Source organism: Protomyctophum bolini (assembly GCF_963924005.1).
Source record: "Protomyctophum bolini genome assembly, chromosome: 4".
Taxonomy (NCBI): domain Eukaryota; kingdom Metazoa; phylum Chordata; class Actinopteri; order Myctophiformes; family Myctophidae; genus Protomyctophum; species Protomyctophum bolini.
This window is the reverse complement of record NC_137865.1, coordinates 43840190-43867993: the sequence shown is the minus strand read 5'-3', so window position 1 is coordinate 43867993 and position 27804 is coordinate 43840190. Positions and strand designations below refer to the sequence as shown.

Here is a 27804-nt window from a genome sequence, read left to right as displayed (position 1 = left end):
TCTTCTTCTTCTGCAGCAACCTTTTCATTTAACGACTTTATTATCCGACCAACACACGGCAATTCACTTAATATATAGGGGCTAAAAAAGACGCTAGAGGGCCTATTGGGAATGCACCTTTAAATGGAACGATTATTCAAATCAATCAGTCAAACTAAAGAGCAATTAAATTATCATCATTCAGTTTAATCACTGATTTAATTACCAATTCATTATTAGTGTATTATTATGTTGGAAAAGTTCTGCGGAACAAGTTCCACCAACATTTCGCTGCTTGTACTGTACCTGTATAAGTCATTCACAAATAAAAACCTCTTCTCGATTCTTCTCGATTCACTGATTTCACCCTTTAAAACAGAACATCTACATCAGGGGGGTGTAAGAGAAGTCATCCAAGTTCTTTTTTTTTAAATATATTTTTTATCCCACGATTTTGTAACCCATTTTTCACCCCTGTGCCAATCATCTACTGTGATCCTGGGCTCTACACACCCTCCGCCAACCTGGGGAGAGCAACGGACTTAACTCGTGCTCCCTTCATGCCTGAGTGTCCAAGTTGCTCCTTTACACCTGACAGGGGAGAGTTTCCCTGGTTGGACGTAGCGCGTGGAAGGAACACGTTATTCCAACCAGTTCCTTTCCCCTCCATCAGGCGCCCCGGCTGGCCAGAGGGAGGCAGTTTAGAGACCAGGATTACTGCATGTTTTTGTGAGGGTACCTACCCTAGGGGACACAGGGAGAACATGCAAACTCCACACAGAAAGGCCATTTCGTCAACCCCGCCTTCGGGTATGGGCACTGATGACGCGGAGGAGGAAACACGCCGCCAGCACCCACAGTGCCCCGGGAATCGAACCCAGGACCTTCTAGCATGTTAGCGTGGTACTGTAAATGGACTGCATTTATATTGCAGATTTTCTAGTTTTTGAATGAGTGTTTTATAATGGACGGATTGGACGCCTGGCATTCACTGATTCACAGTCACACGGTCGTTCACGCAGCAACAACGGAGATAGCCATGCAAGATGCCAACCTGCTTTAAATGGGTTTTTTGTGGCTTTCGCCTTTATTCTATATATTTTTATTGAGGGACAGACAGTAGGCTGACAGGAATTAGGGAGAGACATGGGGGGGGAAGACATGCAGTAAAGGCCGTCGGGATCGGGATTCGAACCCGCGGCACACTGCCAGACTGGATTACCAGCCAAGGTGGATCGGGAGTCGAACCAGCGGCACACTGCCAGACTGGATTACCAGCCAAGGTGGATCGGGAGTCGAACCAGCGGCACACTGCCAGACTGGATTACCAGCCAAGGTGGATCGGGAGTCGAACCCGCGGCACACTGCCAGACTGGATTACCAGCCAAGGTGGATCGGGAGTCGAACCCGCGGCACACTGCCAGACTGGATTACCAACCAAGGTGCCGATGCCAACCTGCGTGTCGCAGTAAGACACATGGAGGCACAATGCCAACCTTTACCTCTACTTCCCATACAGATGACCACTGCAGTGGCGCTCAAACGCTTTCACGTTCAAGGACGCCCACATTGATTGGTGTTTGGCCTCTCTGACCCTCAACTGAAGAGGTGTTGTTTGTGCCAGCTATAGGGTCCTCCGGAAGAGACGATTTGTGTTGATTTATAATATTTTCGAGATAAAAAAATAAATAAGTACAAGCTCGTGACGCACGGTATGCTATATTCACATATTTAGCTGGGGACCCCCGAGGACCCCCTGGTTGGGGACCCCCAAGGACCCCCTGGTTGGTCCTGATGAATGTAACTTTACACAGGCAGCGGTTTTGGGCCAGCGGTGGCCTAAGGGTTAGAGGAGCGCCCTTGTTGCCGAAAGGTTGCCGGTTCGATTCCACGGACGGGCATGAAACATCTGGGTCGGGAAGTGATTGGTCATCACTCACCCAACACCGCTAAAGTGCCCTTGAGCAAGGCACTGAACCCCCAACTGCTGCCAGTGGAGCTGCTTAGTGGCAAACACTAACAGTATAAGACTATGTGGTTGTACTGGTCAGCTCCCAGGTTTTAATATGTGTGTGTCTGTCTGTGTGTTTCTATGTGCAGGGCGTTGCTGAAAATGAGCAAAACAATTAAATAAAATAAGCTTCTACACTATACTGTCATGAAAACATTCATGGTATCCTCCGAAAAATAAATAAAGGTCCAGCATAAAACACACGAGTAGATGTTCCCATGCAGTAACATTTTCCAACGGTTTCGTTCTTGTGATATACAAGAAATAAAGAAATAAAGTAGCATTGATTTAGGAGAGTCCTGGCATGACATAATGGCTTTTCTAACCAACTCATATAATGTGAAAAAGCTCCAAGCAAAATGAGGTCGGCCAGGCTTTGCCGAGCTGTAATTTGTTATGGGGATGGATTGCAATTGGACTGGCAACCCATTATCTCTGGAGCTAACAAAGCATTGGACCAGTTAACTCATTAATTACACACTCAATTAGAGAGGATGAATTAATCAGAGGAGCAGGGGGAGTGAGTTTTTGTTGAAGGGATTGAGAGGCTGGATGGATGTGTGTGCGTGGTGGTGGGTGCATGAGTGTTTGTGTGCGTGTGTGTGTGTGTGTGCGTGTGTGTGTGTGTGTGTGTGTGTGTGTGTGTGTGTGTGTGTGTGTGCGTGGGGTGTGGGAGACAGGGAGAAAGAGCGAGTGAGAGACATTGAGACCCACCGTGCGAGCGGTAAAGTGGGCTGGGATGGGGGACTGGTTGGACAGGAGAAGAGTTCTGGTGATGTCCGTCAGAACTGGAATCCTGCCAAAGTCCAGCTCAGGAGTGTGAACATGAACCGCTGGACCCTGACCGATACATGACAGAACCACCTCCTGTATGAGGGGAGGGGGGAGGGGAGGGGGGAGGGGAGGGGAGGGGAGAGGAGAGGAGAGGAGAGGAGAGGAGAGGAGAGGATTTATTAACAGTTTGCAGAATTACAGTACATTTCAAGTACAACTCAATACAAAAACTTTTAACAGTGAGTGGACAACACCATAAAGCATTACACTTGTTTACAATCGGGCCCACTATTTTCAATTCATCAAAACAATTAGAGACACAACTATATAGTCAAAACAGGAACTCATCATAGAGCTAAACAGGGAAAAGAGGGGGGAAAAGGGGTGAGGAGAAGAGAGGAGATTGATTGAGAGCAATTGCTTCATTCAATAATTAATAGTTAAGAAAGCACTGTGTAGCTCGTGCCAAGAAGCTAACAGCAATAGCACTGTGCATTACCACCGCACAGACGCACACACGCACGCACACGCACACACACGCACACACACACTGACCAGGGGTGCCTGTGTCCTGCCAAACACAGCGATGGGTGCAGCGTACTGCAGTCTGCCCAGAGTCTGAGCCAGCAGGAATATGGGAACCTCCACTGAACTGGATGGAGGAATGACTCCTCTGGGGTGAGCGCTGCCATAAAGCACCGCTGGGCGCTCCTCGTACTCCTGCCCACAGATAGACAGACACACACACACACACACACACACACACACACACACACACACACACACGCACGCACAAACAAACACGCACACACACACACGCGTGCGCGCACGCACACACACACACACAAACACACAAACACACGTGCACACGCACGCACACACACGCACAAACAAACACGCACACGCGCGCGCGCACACACACACGCACACACACGCACACATCCACCCACCCACCCACCCACACGCACACGCACACGCACACACACACACACACACACACACACACACACACACACACACACACACACACACACACACACACACACACACACACACACACACACACACACACACACACACACACACACACACACACACACACACACACACACGCACACGTGCACACAGTGGTGGAAAAAGTACAAAGATATTTTACTTAAGTAAAAGTACAGTTATTCTACTTGAATGTTACTTAGGTAAAAGTAAAAGTGACCAATTAGACAATTACTTAAGTAAAAGTATGAATGTAGCTCACATTAAAAGTACAAAATGCTTTTTTTTTACAAAAACATTCTTGACATTCATTATCAGTGGCATTTAATGTTTACAGGGTGCAAGCTCACACAAAATATATCTCACAGTCAAATACATATTCATTTAGGGGTCATATATACTCTAAGGTCCTAGTGGAGAGAGCCATTGCAAAACAAACATCATATTAAGCCCTTCACTAAGCCACACCCACTCCACTCTGCGAGGGCATTGGGCAAGCTGTCCGGTCACCCATCACACAGATGCATGTTAAATGATTTCTCCACAGAAATAATCGATCGAGAGCCAGAGCTTGAAAATGTCTTCTAAATCCAGTCAACAAAGCCTGCAGTACAGTATAGGCTATGCAATGTGGATGACATTATTTCAATAAAGTAGAAACACGAGGGGGAAAGTTGAAACAGCTATCAACTTTAACGACCGCCCCGTTCGATAGAAGTTTTGATGCAATATACAGTATAAGACTACAGTGAGTATTATTACTGTATACGGTATAAGACTACAGTGAGTATTATTGTAATATACGGTATAAGACTACAGTGAGTATTATTGGCATTGGGTGAGTCGTGTTGTCCCGGTATGTGTTCACAACACAGCCATGCAAAATAACAGCTATGATGACGAGCTGTCGACCTGACGAAAACAGAGCCGATGCAGAAGCAATGCGGGCGTACTTGATTTGTGTGATTTGTGTTCTAACCTTCTTTCATACTAACGATCTCCACCCTAGTGTTTTGGGGTTAAAGGCTCATTCATAGTCTGGATTTTCGGCGGTGAGGTGACCACCTCGGCGGTGAGGTGACCACCGCGTCGGTGGTGAGGTGACCACCGGAGCGGAAATAACGTTGAGTAAAAACAGAGAGAAGGGCTGGAGCGGTGGCGGTGGTTTGCTCTTCACCGCGGCTCAGTGACGTCATGTTGTAGTTCGGTGGTCACCTCACCACCGGAAATCCAGACTATGAATAACGCTTGACCCTGCTCTAACCCTGCATGTTAATATGCAAAGTGAAAGCTCCACCAGCCGTGGACTAGCAGGAGTCTGGACGTATTGTGCTATACACTGTATCGCGGCTATAGTGCAGGCTCTCATTTTAGTTCAAAATCAATGTAATATTCTCTCTTCCACTCTTTTATAGTTTCGTTCCCATTCCTATGCATTGCATTCGGACATGTACACAAGGCCAGTCAGCAGCAGGTGTGTGTGCGTGCATGTGTGTGTACGGTGTTAACCTGGTCCAGCAGGCCGTAGCAGCCGGGCAGGGAGCTGCTGGTGTTGGTCAGCCTCACTAGCTGTTGATACGGATGACCCAGGAAACACCTGTGGAACTCCAACACCGGAGTCTCTACCGCCACCTCAGGTACCACACACCTGTTGGAAACGAGTCAGAGTTAGTCTCTACCACCACCTCAGGTACCACACACCTGTTGGAAACGAGTCAGAGTTAGTCTCTACCACCACCTCAGGTACCACACACCTGTTGGAAAACGAGTCATCACAGCATCAAGGGTTTGATTGGGGGTATAAGTCCCTGTGACATACTAGCGTCATGTCCGGGGTTGTACTTGTACATCAAGCTGCCTCACGCTACAGAAACAGGAGATAGGCTCCTGCCCCTATGGGCCTCATGGCTACAGAAACAGGAGATAGGCTCCTGCCCCTATGGGCCTCATGGCTACAGAAACAGGAGATGGGCTCCTGCCCCTATGGGCCTCATGGCTACAGAAACAGGAGATAGGCTCCTGCCCCTATGGGCCTCATGGCTACAGAAACAGGAGATAGGCTCCTGCCCCTATGGGCCTCATGGCTACAGAAACAGGAGATGGGCTCCTGCCCCTATGGGCCTCATGGCTACAGAAACAGGAGATAGGCTCCTGCCCCTATGGGCCTCATGGCTACAGAAACAGGAGATAGGCTCCTGCCCCTATGGGCCTCATGGCTACAGAAACAGGAGATAGGCTCCTGCCCCTATGGGCCTCATGGCTACAGAAACAGGAGATAGGCTCCTGCCCTATGGGCCTCATGGCTACAGAAACAGGAGATAGGCTCCTGCCCTATGGGCCTCATGGCTACAGAAACAGGAGATAGGCTCCTGCCCTATGGGCCTCATGGCTACAGAAACAGGAGATAGGCTCCTGCCCCTATGGGCCTCATGGCTACAGAAACAGGAGATGGGCTCCTGCCCTATGGGCCTCATGGCTACAGAAACAGGAGATAGGCTCCTGCCCTATGGGCCTCATGGCTCGGCAAGGCTACTTACTTACCACCTCAGGTACCACACACCTGTTGGAAAAGACGGCTGGGCCTTTTGGCGGGCCTCGATGGCAGGCCCTGATGGCCTCGTAATGGCCGAATTCACACTTGGCTGCATGCTGAAAATATATCTACGAGCTTGTAGATCTGCTATTTTCAGAGCGCAACACCCGATCGCAAACAAACATGAAATGTGCGCACGGGCGGGCACACACACGCATGCACGCACACACATGCACAGGTTGCACACACACACACACACACAGTTTCTCACACACAGTTGCTTGATACTAATTAGTTAATCTGACCTGGCGTTTATTGGCAGAGTCAGGACTTCTTCCCCGACACCTTCTACATCCACCACCAGCGCCAGCCTGTAGCTCTGCACTGTGTTGGAGCACAACGTCACCTAGAGAGAGGAGCACGCACGCACACACACACACACACACACACACACACACACACACACACACACACACACACACACCATTGATGAAATAAAAGGGTGTTCCCACTCAAATCAACAATTAGGGCACTATCTTGCAACTTTTAGGACACATTCATTTTCAGCAGAAACACTCTGAACAGGTTCAATATTACGCTTAATAAGTGAACCGGTTGAAAAAACGGGCCTCAGGCGATGGTGGCCACCTGCTGTTAGGGCTTTACCTCCACAGTGAGGTCTGACATGGTGGTCACCATGCTGTTATAGGGCTTTACCTCCACAGTGAGGTCTGACATGGTGGTCACCATGCTGTTATAGGGCTTTACCTACACAGTGAGGTCTGACATGGTGGTCACCATGCTGTTATAGGGCTTTACCTCTACAGTGAGGTCTGACATGGTGGTCACCATGCTGTTATAGGGCTTTACCTCCACAGTGAGGTCTGACATGGTGGTCACCATGCTGTTACAGGGCTTTACCTCCACAGTGAGGTCTGACATGGTGGTCACCATGCTGTTATAGGGCTTTACCTACACAGTGAGGTCTGACATGGTGGTCACCATGCTGTTATAGGGCTTTACCTCCACAGTGAGGTCTGACATGGTGGTCACCATGCTGTTATAGGGCTTTACCTCCACAGTGAGGTCTGACATGGTGGTCACCATGCTGTTATAGGGCTTTACCTCCACAGTGAGGTCTGACATGGTGGTCACCATGCTGTTATAGGGCTTTACCTCCACAGTGAGGTCTGACATGGTGGTCACCATGCTGTTATAGGGCTTTACCTCCACAGTGAGGTCTGACATGGTGGTCACCATGCTGTTATAGGGCTTTACCTCCACAGTGAGGTCTGACATGGTGGTCACCATGCTGTTATAGGGATTTACCTCCACAGTGAGGTCTGACATGGTGGTCACCATGCTGTTATAGGGCTTTACCTCCACAGTGAGGTCTGACATGGTGGTCACCATGCTGTTATAGGGCTTTACCTCCACAGTGAGGTCTGACATGGCGCGCACTGCGCCCGCGGCAGGCCTCACAGTGAACTCTGAGGGCCGTGCCATAGCGGCGTCCATAGCGGCGCTCATGCCGTGCCACTGGTTTCTGGACAGCTCGGACACCTGGACGGCGCTGGACACGCTGGCGGCCCCGGGACCGTCGCCCGACACCCGCAGGACGAACGCCATGGGCACCAGGGAGGTGTTGAAGAGGGTGCACGTCAATGTGTGGGGGAAGCCTGCACGGAGACAGAGAGAGAGGGAGGGACAAGAGGAGACAGAGAGAGAGGGAGGGACAAGGGGAGACAGAGAGAGAGGGAGGGACAAGAGGCGTCATAGAGAGAGGGAGGAGCCAGAGAGAGAGGGAGGGACAAGGGGAGACAGAGAGAGAGGGAGGGACAAGAGGCGGAGCCAGAGAGAGGGAGGAGCCATAGAGAGGGAGGGACAAGAGGCGGAGCCAGAGAGAGGGAGGAGCCAGAGAGAGGGAGGGACAAGAGGCGTCACAGAGAGAGGGAGGAGCCATAAAGAGGGAGGGACAAGAGGCGGAGCCAGAGAGAGGGAGGAGCCAGAGAGAGAGGGAGGGACAAGAGGCGTCATAGAGAGAGGGAGGAGCCAGAGAGAGGGAGGGACAAGAGGCGGAGCCAGAGAGAGGGAGGAGCCAGAGAGAGGGAGGGACAAGAGGCGTCATAGAGAGAGGGAGGAGCCAGAGAGAGAGGGAGGGACAAGAGGCATCATAGAGAGAGGGAGGAGCCAGAGAGAGAGGGAGGGACAAGAGGCGGAGCCAGAGAGAGGGAGGAGCCAGAGAGAGAGGGAGGGACAAGAGGCGTCACAGAGAGAGGGAGGGACAAATCAAATCAAATCAAATCAAATCAAACCAAACTTTATTTATAGAGCACATTTACAAAGACCAAAGGTCAACCAAAGTGCTGTACAGGATCAGGTAAAAAGAAAAAGAAACCAAGACAAAAATAGCATGGTATAACCACACAAGCAAGAGAACAACAAACTACACAACTGCAGTACAATAGAGCAAAAACTAAAATTAAAATCAAGAATCAAATAGAATCAAAAGCCATGGAGAAAAATTTGGTTTTAAGAGAGGACTTGAAAACTCCCAAGGAGTGAGCGGACCTAAGCAATTGGTCAGCTGACCTCAAGGACCTGGCTGGGGTGTACGGAATTAAAAGGAGTGATAGATACTGGGGTGCGAGACCGTTTAGGGCTTTAAAAACAAATAATAAAATCTTAAAATCTATTCTAAATCTAACAGGTAGCCAGTGGACAAGAGGCGTCATAGACGGAGAGGGAGTGAAACAGGGCAGTGGTGGAAAATAACATCTACTGCACGTCATTATTTTACTGCTAAGTACGTATGTTCGTACTTACTCATTGACGTCATTGTGAGCTTGTAGATCAGCTATTTCCAAAAGATTTGTATACATTTGAAAACGTGATGGAAATTCTGCAAAATGAGTACTTTTGCTTTTGGTACTTTAAGTAGACCTACATTTCTATGTACTTTTACTCAAGTACATTTTCCCCTCGACTTTTACTTGTAACAGAGCATTTCCACATTGCAGAATTGATTAAAAAACTCCACCACTGTGGATTAAAATATGCTTAAAATGCTCTTCACGCCAACACATTCCAAGAAATGTGAAATAGAATGAAATTCTATTATAAATGAACACTGAGTCTGCACTGTGTCCCTCCCTTTCAATCTCACAGTCACATTATGCACTATCCAAACCAAAGTTTCACTGTCAAAGCGTCCATTATTATTACTATACTTTGACTGTTTCTCTTTATTTTCCTTTAGAAAACAAACGCACACATTCTGAAGCTGAAAGACTGTTGTTCAAATAAGCTGGAGTTTACAGTACGCACGCACGCACGCACGCACACACACATGCACGCGCGCGCTCCAGAAGCTTAAAATCGTCAAATGCGAAAGCCTTTAACAGGTCTGCCATTCATCACTCATTCTGATAAAGCAGGAGTTTTGTCTTTTTGTTCTTGGTTCTGCTGAATTGCCTCTATGACGCAATCACACGGTCGTTTGTACTTAGAACGCTTTTCTCAGCAGGTTTTTCAAATTATGAATCATATCAGATTTTACAATCATTGAATGGGCGGCGGTGGCTCAGGGGTAGAGTGACTGGATGGTAACCGCAAGGTTGCCAGTTCGATCCCGGGCTCCCCCAGAGTTAGTGTCGAAGTGTCCTTGAGCAAGACACTGAACCCCTAATTGCTCCTGATGTGCTGGTTGGTGCCTTGCATGGTTTCTGGTGTATGAATGTGTGTGTGAATGGGTGAATGTAATGCACAATCTATGTAAAGCGCCTTGGATAAAGGCGCTATATAAATGCACCATTTACCATTTATTGAATCGTCACACTGACATATAGTTACTTAATATCTATCCAGCACATTAAGTTAAGTCCACGAGGTTAGTACAGCATAATCTATGACTAGTGCTTTAGCGCAGTGGTTCCCAAAGTGGGGTCCGGGGACCCCCAGGGGTACCTGAGGGAGTTCCAGGGGGGACCCATCTATTTTGTTCATGTTCATAAAGTGCTAAAGTGTTTAAAGCAGTGGTTCCCAAACTTTTTCATGTCAAGGACCCCCAAATTGACACTACTTAGCCCGTGGACCCCCATTTGAAAAGATATGCCAGTGTTATCCGTGTTGCGAGGATGAGGGGGTACCTGGAAAAATATCTACCCCAAAAGGGGTACCTGGTCCAAAAAAGTTTGGGAACCCCTGCTTTAGCGTATGTGTTTTTGATTGTGTTAAACTTGTACTACAGTTACTCACCAAAGGCAACATCTCCAAAGTTGAGCTCTGAAACGTTGAAGTTGAAAGTGGGGCCGACGACACGGCCTCTGAAAAACCAACACAAAACATATGACTGATAATAACTGATAATAATAATATACAGTATGAACCAAAGCACTGACATATATCACAACAGATGACATCATGCCAATTAGTATAATACAGTAGACTACAAAGACAAAGTGCAGTAACTTAAGAGAAAAAAACCCACGATTTAACTGATGAATGGGGTAAAAAGTGATTCAACATGGTCAGCCAACTATTATGTTAACCTTGTCAAAGCTTTTTCTGCCTGGCTGGGACCAAAATAGGGAATTGATCCTTTCACACTGTGTGTTTCTGCCCGACAGTATATATTATGCAATGTGGCCCTCTGGAGTGAGTGTGGAAATATAGTGGCCCTCTGTCTGAATCTACAGTAACCTCACCGGAATGTCAAGGCGAGGTTCTGCGGCTGGCCCGTGACCGTGAGCAGCAGGTCCTCGGAGAACTCTCCCAGGGAGCCGCTGGAGAAGACGACCTGGAGAGCCTGACGGGCCCCCGGGGGAACCACGCCCTCCTCAGGGCTGGAGGAGAAACAACGGCCAAAGGTGCTGTCGGGGCAGGACACCTTGAAGGGAGCGTCGATCAGACCTCTGTTGGACACCAGCACCTGGACATGTACAATAATACAGTGATACTGATCAGACCTCTGTTGGACACCAGCACCTGGACATGTACAATAATACAGTGATACTGATCAGACCTCTGTTGGACACCAGCACCTGGACATGTACAATAATACAGTGATACTGATCAGACCTCTGTTGGACACCAGCACCTGGACATGTACAATAATACAGTGATACTGATCAGACCTCTGTTGGACACCAGCACCTGGACATGTACAATAATACAGTGATACTGATCAGACCTCTGTTGGACACCAGCACCTGGACATGTACAATAATACAGTGACACTGATCAGACCTCTGTTGGACACTAACCTCGCCTCACCAGGCTTTCCACCGCCTCGGAGGAAAGCCTGGTCTCTGTTTCAAAAGTCTGTATGATCCCGCCTGGGGCCGGATGATGTGGTTACGTCATGTTGTAGTATTGTTTTGTAGTCGGAACAGGCGGCGACAACTTCCTTTTCCCTCTCAATAAAAGCTCTCGCTTACGAGAGCTTTAATTGCTTTTAGTTGTAGGCAAACCATTGCCTACAACATGACGTAAGCATATCATCCGGCTCCAGCCCGGATCATATACCGAAATGAAATGGTGCCCAGGCTAGTTGGACACCAGCACCTGGACATGTACAATAATACAGTGATACTGATCAGACCTCTGTTGGACACCAGCACCTGGAGATGTACAACGTAACAATACACTAAATACAGTGTAAAAGGCCGGAATTCAAAATGTACTTGAGTAAATGTACATCAAAATGTACTTAAAAGGGCATCAAAATGTTAATGAACTTTAAGTACACAAAAGTTAAAGTACTCATTATGTATAGTATATATTATAAAAAAAAACCCCAAGAAAGCATGTTCACACCCCCTACCTACCTCATAACAGTTCTTGGCCCCTATGAAAACGTTCTGCATGTCCATTAGGTTGTAGCTGAGCTGGAGTTTGGGTCCTAGGCCGTCTCCCGTGACTGTCAGAGGCAGACAGCCTTCACGGCCTGCACACAGACGTACACAACGAACACACAGACGCACACAGACGTGAACGAGCACACAGACGTGAACGAGCACACAGACGTGAACGAGCACACAGACGTGAAAGAACACACAGACGTGAACGAACACACAGACGTGAACGAACACACAGACGGACACAGACGTGAACGAACACAGCCACAGTACCAAAAAACAAAGAGAAGCAAGAAAGACGTGGATTTTAGCACATCAACACTGAATATCTAGGGCCCTATTTGCATCAGTGCTAAACCCCTTATACCTAAACTTCTTTGCCTTTTGTACTAATTTGCTAAACATTTTTGAATAGTTCAAATAGCCGATCTACAAGCTCACAACGTGTTGACGTAGAACGGCTAGTTCTACGTCAAAATAGTACAAAGAAAGGCAAAGAAGTTTAGGGGTTAGTGGTTTAGGCCCCTAGGGTCTAGTCACCCGTGGACGTGTGCACGAAATGAGCACGCAAGGGACAAAATAAACGCACGCCTCTCATTGAAAATGACTAGGCGTGTCAGTCGCTCCCCATCTGAAAAGGTTTCAAGAGACTAGTGCATACTGAACTACATAAGGATAAAGTCCTTCTGCAAAAATGCTGAAAATGTTTAATAATAAAGAAATTATATTTAGAGACTATTTCATATTTAAAGACTAAAGGCTAAAGTCCTTCACACAGCTGGCCTATGGGGTCAAATCCGACGTGATGCCATTTACTGCATCTCTTCCCTATACTGGTCTCTATCAAAATGGAGCAAAAATGCTTTAAAAAGTTTTAATAATAAATAAAATAATTATATTTCCCCCCGTCTTCCAGAATGTATTGACGAAGAGCGTCTCCTTCAAATGTATCCCAGGGGAGAGACATACTGTAGGAAGAAATGACGGCTTAAGAGAGCTTAAGAAAATTAGAATTCATATACTATTTGTATGATAATGTAACTATATGGGCAATGTAGGTGCATGCTCTTTAATCTCACGAGAGTAGTCCTAATATGTTTTGAATACAGTAAAATCTTTCGGTTAAAACTTAACCCATTCTGAACGGGAACCCATTTTGGCGCTAGCATCATGTCGTGCTTTAGCTAGTGAAAAATAGCAGATCTACAAGCTCATAGCGCGCCACCGAGTGGCGCGCTACGAGCTTGTAGGTCTGCTATTTTTGAAAAATCGAAGAGTCGACTGACATTTTTTAGAATATGATCTCAGGTCAGAATGGGTTCATCAGACCAGTGTGTGTCCAGTGGAAACCTCGTATGAATCTGATCTCAGGTCAGAATGGGTTAATCTTTTGTCTGTGCAAGCCATTATTCTGAGCATAGCACACGTGCACTAGTTTCAGGTCACCTGCAGCAGCCTCAGAAAACATGGAAATTCATGTAAATCGGGCCTCCGGCGCAGGAAGACACACACGCAGGCCACATGCAAAACTACAAACTGCTCTTTTCAAGCAATGCGGACGAGACGGGGATTTGTTGTTGCTGTTGCCCTGTCTGTGCTTTGTCTTTATTATGAAAATGAGATCAGGCAAGGTAGAACCAAGTGTGTATATACTGTGTGGTCCTGTGTAGCTCCATGGGTAGAGCACAGGATTAGTGGTGGGGGTTCCTTTCCTACTTTGCATAAAAGCATCTACCACAAAGGAATATATTATTATCAGGGGTCGTCTATATGTCCGTAGAATCACTCTGAGAGTGGAGAGAATGGACTTGTAAGGCTCCATTTGGTTATTATTCTGTCTTCTTTAATAAAAGTAATTGATATCCTTTCTCTCATTGGGTCTCGTGTGTGAATAGAGGTAAGACAAACAAGGGAGGTTATTGTTCGGGGGAGAATACGTTGCCTTTTCTCAATTCACTCTCTGAAGTAATTTCACATCACTTTCGATGAAACGTATTCTTCTCGAACAATAACCCCCCTTTGTTTGTCTTAGCTCTATTCACACAAAAGGAAGATTGAACGAGAGAAAGGATCAATTACTTTTATTAAAGAAGACAGAAGAAAATACAGTACAGTACATCTGCAGAAAGCCTGTCTCCTTATAACTATACGGTGGAAACAAATAGAACAAAATGAACGTCTCAGTGCCTGGCTACTCAATAGACAGGAGCAGTGTTTTAAACTTTGTTCAATGCCACCTAATATCCAAGTGTAATACTCAGAATCAAACAAAATACTTTACCCTTCAATTCAGTTCACATCTGCCACAGACGAAAAAGAGTCTACTCTAAGTCCACACTATTTATCCATAATGTATAAATGATAGATAAGGGGTCAGGACAACGAGGCCTTTTTGTGGAGGGGTCAGTCTGAAATTTAGACAGTTTTTCATCTGTGGTACATTTCACTTCTCTTAAACTCATCCACTGCCAGCCCAAGGACGGGTTTGGACGAGTTATTCCCAAAGGCCCATCGCAAAAACTGTAAGAAAAAAAGAAAAAAAAGGCAAACTGCCTTTGCCCAAATCCATTTATCAGATTTACCTGACTTTTACGTCTGGGTAAAAGTCAGGTAAATACTCTCACCTGAAATGTTAAACTTTAAAGTTCATTTTGAACCTCCACAACAATGGCACTTATAAGCCTCTTTGGAACATCATGTCTTGAACTCTAGAGAACTAGTTCTCTCAGAGCTGCGCTCTCCGCCAGGGCATCGCTCTGGCTTATCAATGGAGTTGCCGGCTCTGCCTTACACAGTACAGTAGAGCCAGTGTTTCCTCTAAGACATTCATCAGGGATGCGTCTGTCTCACTGTTGGAACACGCTGTACCGTGCCGCCATGTCGTGCCTGCTGCCTGAACAATGAAACAACCATCGTATACTGTTCACCCCAAACTGAATTCATGGACACAGCAATAGAGTTGATACAAATATGACCTTTCGATACACAAGGTGGTTAGAACAAGCTTTCTTTTTAAAGTATGAACACCTTGTAGCATTCACCATACATACAGTATCAACACATAATACATTTTATGCTCCCCAAAAGTTTGGAATACTGAAATACAAATAGAGCTAACGATATCAGCTAGCTGATAACTAATGTTAACTTAAATTGAGTATTATCCATTATCAATGTGGATTATATAGGGACTCTCTGGGTTCCTTTAGGGGGGGGGGGGGTCTAAATCGACCCTGTAAATTGGACAGAGTTAAAGGGACATTTCACCGGGGGAAGAAACTGCGGTCACTCAATGTTAATAATAGTATTTGTAGTAGATAAACACAATTTGAAATGTCCCTACGTATATGGCCAGATACATAATGAAGTCTGTGTGTTTTGACTATGGTTTGACTGGATTGCTGAATTCCTACAATGACCATAATGCTTTGGTGGACCGCCCGTCCTTGTGGAGGGGGGACGAGGCTGACTTGTAGTCCAGGAAGACCACGTTTTCATGACAAATGTTGGCATGAACATGGCGTCATGACCAAAATATAAAAGACATATTACACACATAGAAAACCCCAGGGAAGTGTTTATTGTGTCCTAAACATCATTCGTAATGTAAAAGTTTGAGAACCACTGCTGTAACGTGTGAAACACAACCAAATGTGGTATCCTACTATAGTGTTGATTTTGTCGACGAAAAATGTCCGTTGACTACCTTTTTTCACTAACACAAAACTAAAATGTTAGGAAGGTTAGTGGACAGGAGATCCAGTATAAGTAATTTTACATGTGGTTGCATGCTGAAAATAGCAGATCTAAAAGCTCACAACGCGTCGCAGCGCGACGCATTGTGAGCTTTTTTTTTACACTTGCTATTTTCAGCAAGTGTAAAATCAGCCGTTACGACGGCATCAAGGCCTGCCGAAATACATTTTACTATGTTTAGTCGACTAAAATCTTATGATATTTAGTCAACAAAAACTAGTCTAACATGTGACTGAAACTAAATGAAAACTATATTGAAGAGACCATGACAAAAACAAAAACAACCAAAAACAACACTGTATCCTACACTCCTACAGGCACTGACCTGTGACTGAGAAAGGAGAGAGGCCGCACAGCTCGTAGACACGATGCCATCAAAAACATATATTTTTTAAACAAGTTGCCTTCTTCAGGGAGTGACTGGTGTGCGCTCCTATCTTTCTGTTTGTTTGAGGCACTGACCTGTGACATCACAGTAGAAGGTTTGAGGCACTGACCTGTGACATCACAGTAGAAGGTGTGCTGGTGGAGCCTGGCCTCCTCAGGCTTAAAGACGAGGCTGAACGTTGCTGTGGTGGACGGCCATATTTCACCCTCCTGGACAGAGACGGATAAACACAATGGAAGACAGGGAGACAGAACACACACAGACAGATAAACACAATGGAAGACAGGGAGACAGAACACACACAGACAGATAAACACAATGGAAGACAGGCAGACAGAACACACACAGACAGATAAACACAATGGAAGACAGGGAGACAGAACACACACAGACAGATAAACACAATGGAAGACAGGGAGACAGAACACACACAGACAGATAAACACAATGGAAGACAGGGAGACAGAACACACACACACAGACAGATAAACACAATGGAAGACAGGGAGACAGAACACACACAGACAGATAAACACAATGGAAGACAGGGAGACAGAACACACACAGACGGATAAACACAATGGAAGACAGGGAGACAGAACACACACAGACAGATAAACACAATGGAAGACAGGGAGACAGAACACACACAGACAGATAAACACAATGGAAGACAGGGAGACAGAACACACACACACAGACAGATAAACACAATGGAAGACAGGGAGACAGAACACACACAGACAGATAAACACAATGGAAGACAGGGAGACAGAACACACACACACAGACAGATAAACACAATGGAAGACAGGGAGACAGAACACACACAGACAGATAAACACAATGGAAGACAGGGAGACAGAACACACAGAGACGGATAAACACAATGGAAGACAGGGAGACAGAACACACACAGACAGATAAACACAATGGAAGACAGGGAGACAGAACACACACAGACAGATAAACACAATGGAAGACAGGGAGACAGAACACACACAGACGGATAAACACAATGGAAGACAGGGAGACAGAACACACACAGACGGATAAACACAATGGAAGACAGGGAGACAGAACACACACACACAGACAGATAAACACAATGGAAGACAGGGAGACAGAACACACACAGACGGATAAACACAATGGAAGACAGGGAGACAGAACACACACAGACGGATAAACACAATGGAAGACAGGGAGACAGAACACACACAGACGGATAAACACAATGGAAGACAGGGAGACAGAACACACACAGACGGATAAACACAATGGAAGACAGGGAGACAGAACACACACAGACGGATAAACACAATGGAAGACAGGGAGACAGAACACACACAGACAGATAAACACAATGGAAGACAGGGAGACAGAACACACACAGACAGATAAACACAATGGAAGACAGGGAGACAGAACACACACAGACAGATAAACACAATGGAAGACAGGGAGACAGAACACACACAGACAGATAAACACAATGGAAGACAGGGAGACAGAACACACACAGACGGATAAACACAATGGAAGACAGGGAGACAGAACACACACAGACAGATAAACACAATGGAAGACAGGGAGACAGAACACACACAGACGGATAAACACAATGGAAGACAGGGAGACAGAACACACAGAGACGGATAAACACAATGGAAGACAGGGAGACAGAACACACAGAGACGGATAAACACAATGGAAGACAGGGAGACAGAACACACACAGACAGATAAACACAATGGAAGACAGGGAGACAGAACACACACAGACGGATAAACACAATGGAAGACAGGGAGACAGAACACACACAGAGAGATAAACACAATGGAAGACAGGGAGACAGAACACACACAGAGAGATAAACACAATGGAAGACAGGGAGACAGAACACACACAGACAGATAAACACAATGGAAGACAGGGAGACAGAACACACACAGACAGATAAACACAATGGAAGACAGGGAGACAGAACACACACACACAGATAAACACAATGGAAGACAGGGAGACAGAACACACACAGACGGATAAACACAATGGAAGACAGGGAGACAGAACACACACACACAGATAAACACAATGGAAGACAGGGAGACAGAACACACACAGACAGATAAACACAATGGAAGACAGGGAGACAGAACACACACAGACGGATAAACACAATGGAAGACAGGGAGACAGAACACACACAGACGGATAAACACAATGGAAGACAGGGAGACAGAACACACACAGACAGATAAACACAATGGAAGACAGGGAGACAGAACACACACAGACAGATAAACACAATGGAAGACAGGGAGACAGAACACACACAGACAGATAAACACAATGGAAGACAGGGAGACAGAACACACACAGACAGATAAACACAATGGAAGACAGGGAGACAGAACACACACAGACGGATAAACACAATGGAAGACAGGGAGACAGAACACACACAGACGGATAAACACAATGGAAGACAGGGAGACAGAACACACACAGACAGATAAACACAATGGAAGACAGGGAGACAGAACACACACAGACAGATAAACACAATGGAAGACAGGGAGACAGAACACACACAGACGGATAAACACAATGGAAGACAGGGAGACAGAACACACACAGACAGATAAACACAATGGAAGACAGGGAGACAGAACACACACAGACAGATAAACACAATGGAAGACAGGGAGACAGAACACACACAGACGGATAAACACAATGGAAGACAGGGAGACAGAAACACACACAGACAGATAAACACAATGGAAGACAGGGAGACAGAACACACACAGACAGATAAACACAATGGAAGACAGGGAGACAGAACACACACAGACAGATAAACACAATGGAAGACAGGGAGACAGAACACACACAGACAGATAAACACAATGGAAGACAGGGAGACAGAACACACACAGACGGATAAACACAATGGAAGACAGGGAGACAGAACACACACAGACAGATAAACACAATGGAAGACAGGGAGACAGAACACACACAGACGGATAAACACAATGGAAGACAGGGAGACAGAACACACACAGACGGATAAACACAATGGAAGACAGGGAGACAGAACACACACAGACGGATAAACACAATGGAAGACAGGGAGACAGAACACACACAGACAGATAAACACAATGGAAGACAGGGAGACAGAACACACACAGACAGATAAACACAATGGAAGACAGGGAGACAGAACACACACAGACAGATAAACACAATGGAAGACAGGGAGACAGAACACACACAGACGGATAAACACAATGGAAGACAGGGAGACAGAACACACACAGACAGATAAACACAATGGAAGACAGGGAGACAGAACACACACAGACAGATAAACACAATGGAAGACAGGGAGACAGAACACACACACAGACAGATAAACACAATGGAAGACAGGGAGACAGAACACACACAGACAGATAAACACAATGGAAGACAGGGAGACAGAACACACACAGACAGATAAACACAATGGAAGACAGGGAGACAGAACACACACACAGACAGATAAACACAATGGAAGACAGGGAGACAGAACACACACAGACAGATAAACACAATGGAAGACAGGGAGACAGAACACACACAGACAGATAAACACAATGGAAGACAGGGAGACAGAACACACACAGACAGATAAACACAATGGAAGACAGGGAGACAGAACACACACAGACAGATAAACACAATGGAAGACAGGGAGACAGAACACACACAGACGGATAAACACAATGGAAGACAGGGAGACAGAACACACACAGACGGATAAACACAATGGAAGACAGGGAGACAGAACACACACACACAGACAGATAAACACAATGGAAGACAGGGAGACAGAACACACACAGACGGATAAACACAATGGAAGACAGGGAGACAGAACACACACAGACGGATAAACACAATGGAAGACAGGGAGACAGAACACACACAGACGGATAAACACAATGGAAGACAGGGAGACAGAACACACACAGACGGATAAACACAATGGAAGACAGGGAGACAGAACACACACAGACGGATAAACACAATGGAAGACAGGGAGACAGAACACACACAGACAGATAAACACAATGGAAGACAGGGAGACAGAACACACACAGACAGATAAACACAATGGAAGACAGGGAGACAGAACACACACAGACAGATAAACACAATGGAAGACAGGGAGACAGAACACACACAGACAGATAAACACAATGGAAGACAGGGAGACAGAACACACACAGACGGATAAACACAATGGAAGACAGGGAGACAGAACACACACAGACAGATAAACACAATGGAAGACAGGGAGACAGAACACACACAGACGGATAAACACAATGGAAGACAGGGAGACAGAACACACAGAGACGGATAAACACAATGGAAGACAGGGAGACAGAACACACAGAGACGGATAAACACAATGGAAGACAGGGAGACAGAACACACACAGACAGATAAACACAATGGAAGACAGGGAGACAGAACACACACAGACGGATAAACACAATGGAAGACAGGGAGACAGAACACACACAGAGAGATAAACACAATGGAAGACAGGGAGACAGAACACACACAGAGAGATAAACACAATGGAAGACAGGGAGACAGAACACACACAGACAGATAAACACAATGGAAGACAGGGAGACAGAACACACACAGACAGATAAACACAATGGAAGACAGGGAGACAGAACACACACACACAGATAAACACAATGGAAGACAGGGAGACAGAACACACACAGACGGATAAACACAATGGAAGACAGGGAGACAGAACACACACACACAGATAAACACAATGGAAGACAGGGAGACAGAACACACACAGACAGATAAACACAATGGAAGACAGGGAGACAGAACACACACAGACGGATAAACACAATGGAAGACAGGGAGACAGAACACACACAGACGGATAAACACAATGGAAGACAGGGAGACAGAACACACACAGACAGATAAACACAATGGAAGACAGGGAGACAGAACACACACAGACAGATAAACACAATGGAAGACAGGGAGACAGAACACACACAGACAGATAAACACAATGGAAGACAGGGAGACAGAACACACACAGACAGATAAACACAATGGAAGACAGGGAGACAGAACACACACAGACGGATAAACACAATGGAAGACAGGGAGACAGAACACACACAGACGGATAAACACAATGGAAGACAGGGAGACAGAACACACACAGACAGATAAACACAATGGAAGACAGGGAGACAGAACACACACAGACAGATAAACACAATGGAAGACAGGGAGACAGAACACACACAGACGGATAAACACAATGGAAGACAGGGAGACAGAACACACACAGACAGATAAACACAATGGAAGACAGGGAGACAGAACACACACAGACAGATAAACACAATGGAAGACAGGGAGACAGAACACACACAGACGGATAAACACAATGGAAGACAGGGAGACAGAAACACACACAGACAGATAAACACAATGGAAGACAGGGAGACAGAACACACACAGACAGATAAACACAATGGAAGACAGGGAGACAGAACACACACAGACAGATAAACACAATGGAAGACAGGGAGACAGAACACACACAGACAGATAAACACAATGGAAGACAGGGAGACAGAACACACACAGACGGATAAACACAATGGAAGACAGGGAGACAGAACACACACAGACAGATAAACACAATGGAAGACAGGGAGACAGAACACACACAGACGGATAAACACAATGGAAGACAGGGAGACAGAACACACACAGACGGATAAACACAATGGAAGACAGGGAGACAGAACACACACAGACGGATAAACACAATGGAAGACAGGGAGACAGAACACACACAGACAGATAAACACAATGGAAGACAGGGAGACAGAACACACACAGACAGATAAACACAATGGAAGACAGGGAGACAGAACACACACAGACAGATAAACACAATGGAAGACAGGGAGACAGAACACACACAGACGGATAAACACAATGGAAGACAGGGAGACAGAACACACACAGACAGATAAACACAATGGAAGACAGGGAGACAGAACACACACAGACAGATAAACACAATGGAAGACAGGGAGACAGAACACACACACAGACAGATAAACACAATGGAAGACAGGGAGACAGAACACACACAGACAGATAAACACAATGGAAGACAGGGAGACAGAACACACACAGACAGATAAACACAATGGAAGACAGGGAGACAGAACACACACACAGACAGATAAACACAATGGAAGACAGGGAGACAGAACACACACAGACAGATAAACACAATGGAAGACAGGGAGACAGAACACACACAGACAGATAAACACAATGGAAGACAGGGAGACAGAACACACACAGACAGATAAACACAATGGAAGACAGGGAGACAGAACACACACAGACAGATAAACACAATGGAAGACAGGGAGACAGAACACACACAGACAGATAAACACAATGGAAGACAGGGAGACAGAACACACACAGACAGATAAACACAATGGAAGACAGGGAGACAGAACACACACAGACAGATAAACACAATGGAAGACAGGGAGACAGAACACACACAGACAGATAAACACAATGGAAGACAGGGAGACAGAACACACACAGACGGATAAACACAATGGAAGACAGGGAGACAGAACACACACAGACGGATAAACACAATGGAAGACAGGGAGACAGAACACACACAGACAGATAAACACAATGGAAGACAGGGAGACAGAACACACACAGACAGATAAACACAATGGAAGACAGGGAGACAGAACACACACAGACAGATAAACACAATGGAAGACAGGGAGACAGAACACACACAGACAGATAAACACAATGGAAGACAGGGAGACAGAACACACACAGACGGATAAACACAATGGAAGACAGGGAGACAGAACACACACAGACGGATAAACACAATGGAAGACAGGGAGACAGAACACACACAGACAGATAAACACAATGGAAGACAGGGAGACAGAACACACACAGACAGATAAACACAATGGAAGACAGGGAGACAGAACACACACAGACGGATAAACACAATGGAAGACAGGGAGACAGAACACACACAGACAGATAAACACAATGGAAGACAGGGAGACAGAACACACACAGACGGATAAACACAATGGAAGACAGGGAGACAGAACACACACAGACAGATAAACACAATGGAAGACAGGGAGACAGAACACACACAGACAGATAAACACAATGGAAGACAGGGAGACAGAACACACACAGACGGATAAACACAATGGAAGACAGGGAGACAGAACACACACAGACAGATAAACACAATGGAAGACAGGGAGACAGAACACACACAGACAGATAAACACAATGGAAGACAGGGAGACAGAACACACACAGACAGATAAACACAATGGAAGACAGGGAGACAGAACACACACAGACAGATAAACACAATGGAAGACAGGGAGACAGAACACACACAGACAGATAAACACAATGGAAGACAGGGAGACAGAACACACACAGACGGATAAACACAATGGAAGACAGGGAGACAGAACACACACAGACAGATAAACACAATGGAAGACAGGGAGACAGAACACACACAGACGGATAAACACAATGGAAGACAGGGAGACAGAACACACACAGACAGATAAACACAATGGAAGACAGGGAGACAGAAACACACACAGACGGATAAACACAATGGAAGACAGGGAGACAGAAACACACACAGACAGATAAACACGATGGAAGACAGGGAGACAGAACACACACAGACAGATAAACACAATGGAAGACAGGGAGACAGAAACACACACAGACGGATAAACACAATGGAAGACAGGGAGACAGAACACACACAGACAGATAAACACAATGGAAGACAGGGAGACAGAACACACACAGACAGATAAACACAATGGAAGACAGGGAGACAGAACACACACACACACAGACAGATAAACACAATGGAAGACAGGGAGACAGAACACACACAGACAGATAAACACAATGGAAGACAGGGAGACAGAACACACACAGACAGATAAACACAATGGAAGACAGGGAGACAGAACACACACAGACAGATAAACACAATGGAAGACAGGGAGACAGAACACACACAGACAGATAAACACAATGGAAGACAGGGAGACAGAAACACACACAGACAGATAAACACAATGGAAGACAGGGAGACAGAACACACACAGACAGATAAACACAATGGAAGACAGGGAGACAGAAACACACACAGACAGATAAACACAATGGAAGACAGGGAGACAGAACACACACAGACAGATAAACACAATGGAAGACAGGGAGACAGAACACACACAGACGGATAAACACAATGGAAGACAGGGAGACAGAACACACACAGACAGATAAACACAATGGAAGACAGGGAGACAGAACACACACAGACAGATAAACACAATGGAAGACAGGGAGACAGAACACACACAGACGGATAAACACAATGGAAGACAGGGAGACAGAACACACACAGACAGATAAACACAATGGAAGACAGGGAGACAGAACACACACAGACAGATAAACACAATGGAAGACAGGGAGACAGAACACACACAGACAGATAAACACAATGGAAGACAGGGAGACAGAACACACACAGACAGATAAACACAATGGAAGACAGGGAGACAGAACACACACAGACATATAAACACAATGGAAGACAGGGAGACAGAACACACACAGACGGATAAACACAATGGAAGACAGGGAGACAGAACACACACAGACAGATAAACACAATGGAAGACAGGGAGACAGAACACACACAGACGGATAAACACAATGGAAGACAGGGAGACAGAACACACACAGACAGATAAACACAATGGAAGACAGGGAGACAGAAACACACACAGACGGATAAACACAATGGAAGACAGGGAGACAGAAACACACACAGACAGATAAACACGATGGAAGACAGGGAGACAGAACACACACAGACAGATAAACACAATGGAAGACAGGGAGACAGAAACACACACAGACGGATAAACACAATGGAAGACAGGGAGACAGAACACACACAGACAGATAAACACAATGGAAGACAGGGAGACAGAACACACACAGACAGATAAACACAATGGAAGACAGGGAGACAGAACACACACACACACAGACAGATAAACACAATGGAAGACAGGGAGACAGAACACACACAGACAGATAAACACAATGGAAGACAGGGAGACAGAACACACACAGACAGATAAACACAATGGAAGACAGGGAGACAGAACACACACAGACAGATAAACACAATGGAAGACAGGGAGACAGAACACACACAGACAGATAAACACAATGGAAGACAGGGAGACAGAAACACACACAGACAGATAAACACAATGGAAGACAGGGAGACAGAACACACACAGACAGATAAACACAATGGAAGACAGGGAGACAGAAACACACACAGACAGATAAACACAATGGAAGACAGGGAGACAGAACACACACAGACAGATAAACACAATGGAAGACAGGGAGACAGAACACACACAGACGGATAAACACAATGGAAGACAGGGAGACAGAACACACACAGACAGATAAACACAATGGAAGACAGGGAGACAGAACACACACAGACGGATAAACACAATGGAAGACAGGGAGCATTACATGAGGCATGCAACAACAACAACGCACCAGTGTCCATTTTTTGTCGACTAAAACCATGACAAAAATGTTCTCACTGATGAAAACGAAATAAAAACGAAATAAAACTTTTGCCATGATGACTAAAATGACTAAATATACTGACAATTATGTCAACAAAATCGTATGATATTAGTCGACTAAAACTAGACTAAAACTAAAACATTTCAGTTGATTACCTGACACACACACACACACACACACGCACACACACATGCACACAGGGGGGCCATCGCAGAAGGTCAACTCCTGGTAGATTCCACTGCATAATAGTAAATAGATAATCCCAGGGAGGTAGATGGACTTTTATTATTCATGGGGGAATAATAAAGTGAATATAAATCTCACAGACAGCTCACTGGATAATAATGTGGAAACATAATTTGGGGTTGGTACGTGATTCAGTTATAGTATACTCTACTGCATCCCTGCACAGCACAAAGCGCTCTCTCTCTCTCTCTCTCTCTCTCTCAAAATAGAAAGGAGAGGGTCATTCATTAGCGCCAGAGGCAGCTCTGAGATGACCGCTGCCTCTGGGGAGTCCGGCAACCTCATACAGTATACGTATAGCTCTGGAGCCTCCGACGACCGCACGCACGGCACGCGTGCCAGATTTACACTTGGCTGCTCGCCGTGTTGCTCACGTCGAAAATAGCAGATCTACAAGCTCGCAACGTGTCTGTATACCGTGACGTTTGTGAGCTTACAGATCAGCGTAGAGCTATTTTCGGATGCGCGGCATCGGCTTCGGTGTAAATTACCTGCGGGTGCCTGATGCGTGTGCGTGCCTACGTGCGTGTTTGCGTGTGGGTATGTGCACACGCGGGTGTGTGTGTGTTTATGTGTGTGTGTGTGCGCTGACTGCGCATGACTCTCTCCACTGTCCTCTACTGTGTGCATGGCCTAAAGACTCTTTGTTCTTTCTCCAACTGTCCAGGGAGTCTGGAACTAAAGACTCTTTGTTCTCCTGCTGTCCAGGGAGTCTGGCTGGCATGGAGGCAGAGCCTGAGCTCTGACCGAGGAGCAGAACAAAGGAACAGGGCTGTCAGCGGAGGTCAGAGCGCTCTGAGGAGGATCTGCCCATGCATGGTCCTCCTGTAATTAACACCTCAACTGACATTGTCACCCCCAGACGTCAGACCAAATCCAACCCTTATAACTGCCATTGACGTCCACGGACGTCAGAACAGTGTTGTTTTTGTTTGGGGTTTTTTTTATGATCACCAACGTTCGCCAACGTATGGATTGCTATAGGAGACCGATACAACCGGAAGTGAAAACTCTCGTCTCCATACCCGAGTCGGGGTTGGTAAAAGGGCCTTTCTGTGTGGAGTTTTCATGTTCTCCCCGTGTCCCCTAGGGTAGGTACCCTCACAAAAAACATGCAGTAATCCTGGTCACTAAACTGCCTCCCCCTGGCCAGCCGGGGCGCCTGATGGAGGGGAAAGGAACTGGTTGGAATAACCCCTGTCAGGTGTAAAGGAGCGACTTGGAGACTCATACATGAAGGAAGCATGAGTTCAAGTCCGTTGCTCTCCCCAGGTTGGCGGAGGGTATTTGGAGCCCAGGATCGCATTAGATAATTGACACAGGGGTGATAAATGGGTTACAAAATCGTGGGATAAATTATTATTTTTTAAAGAAAACTCTCGTCTCCGCCTGCCGCAATGTAAACAGATTTATAAAAAATGCATTTATCTCGGATTCTTTT

The 27804-nt window shown here is 46.0% G+C and overlaps 1 protein-coding gene across 1 annotated transcript in view; it reads right to left on the bottom strand.

Annotated features, from left to right (window-relative positions):
• The window catches only part of hydin (HYDIN axonemal central pair apparatus protein), a gene marked incomplete at both ends in the record, with an annotated part of 156030 nt that overhangs the window by 92570 nt on the left and 35656 nt on the right, over window positions 1-27804 (bottom strand). The window contains 11 exons of the mRNA XM_080762251.1: window positions 2705-2857; window positions 3320-3484; window positions 5267-5405; window positions 6596-6696; window positions 6957-7058; window positions 7161-7262; window positions 7314-7969; window positions 10548-10615; window positions 10997-11220; window positions 12119-12237; window positions 16402-16501. Of these exons, the coding sequence (XP_080618377.1) occupies window positions 2705-2857; window positions 3320-3484; window positions 5267-5405; window positions 6596-6696; window positions 6957-7058; window positions 7161-7262; window positions 7314-7969; window positions 10548-10615; window positions 10997-11220; window positions 12119-12237; window positions 16402-16501 (1929 nt within the window). The remainder of the gene's footprint in view (window positions 1-2704; window positions 2858-3319; window positions 3485-5266; window positions 5406-6595; window positions 6697-6956; window positions 7059-7160; window positions 7263-7313; window positions 7970-10547; window positions 10616-10996; window positions 11221-12118; window positions 12238-16401; window positions 16502-27804) is intronic.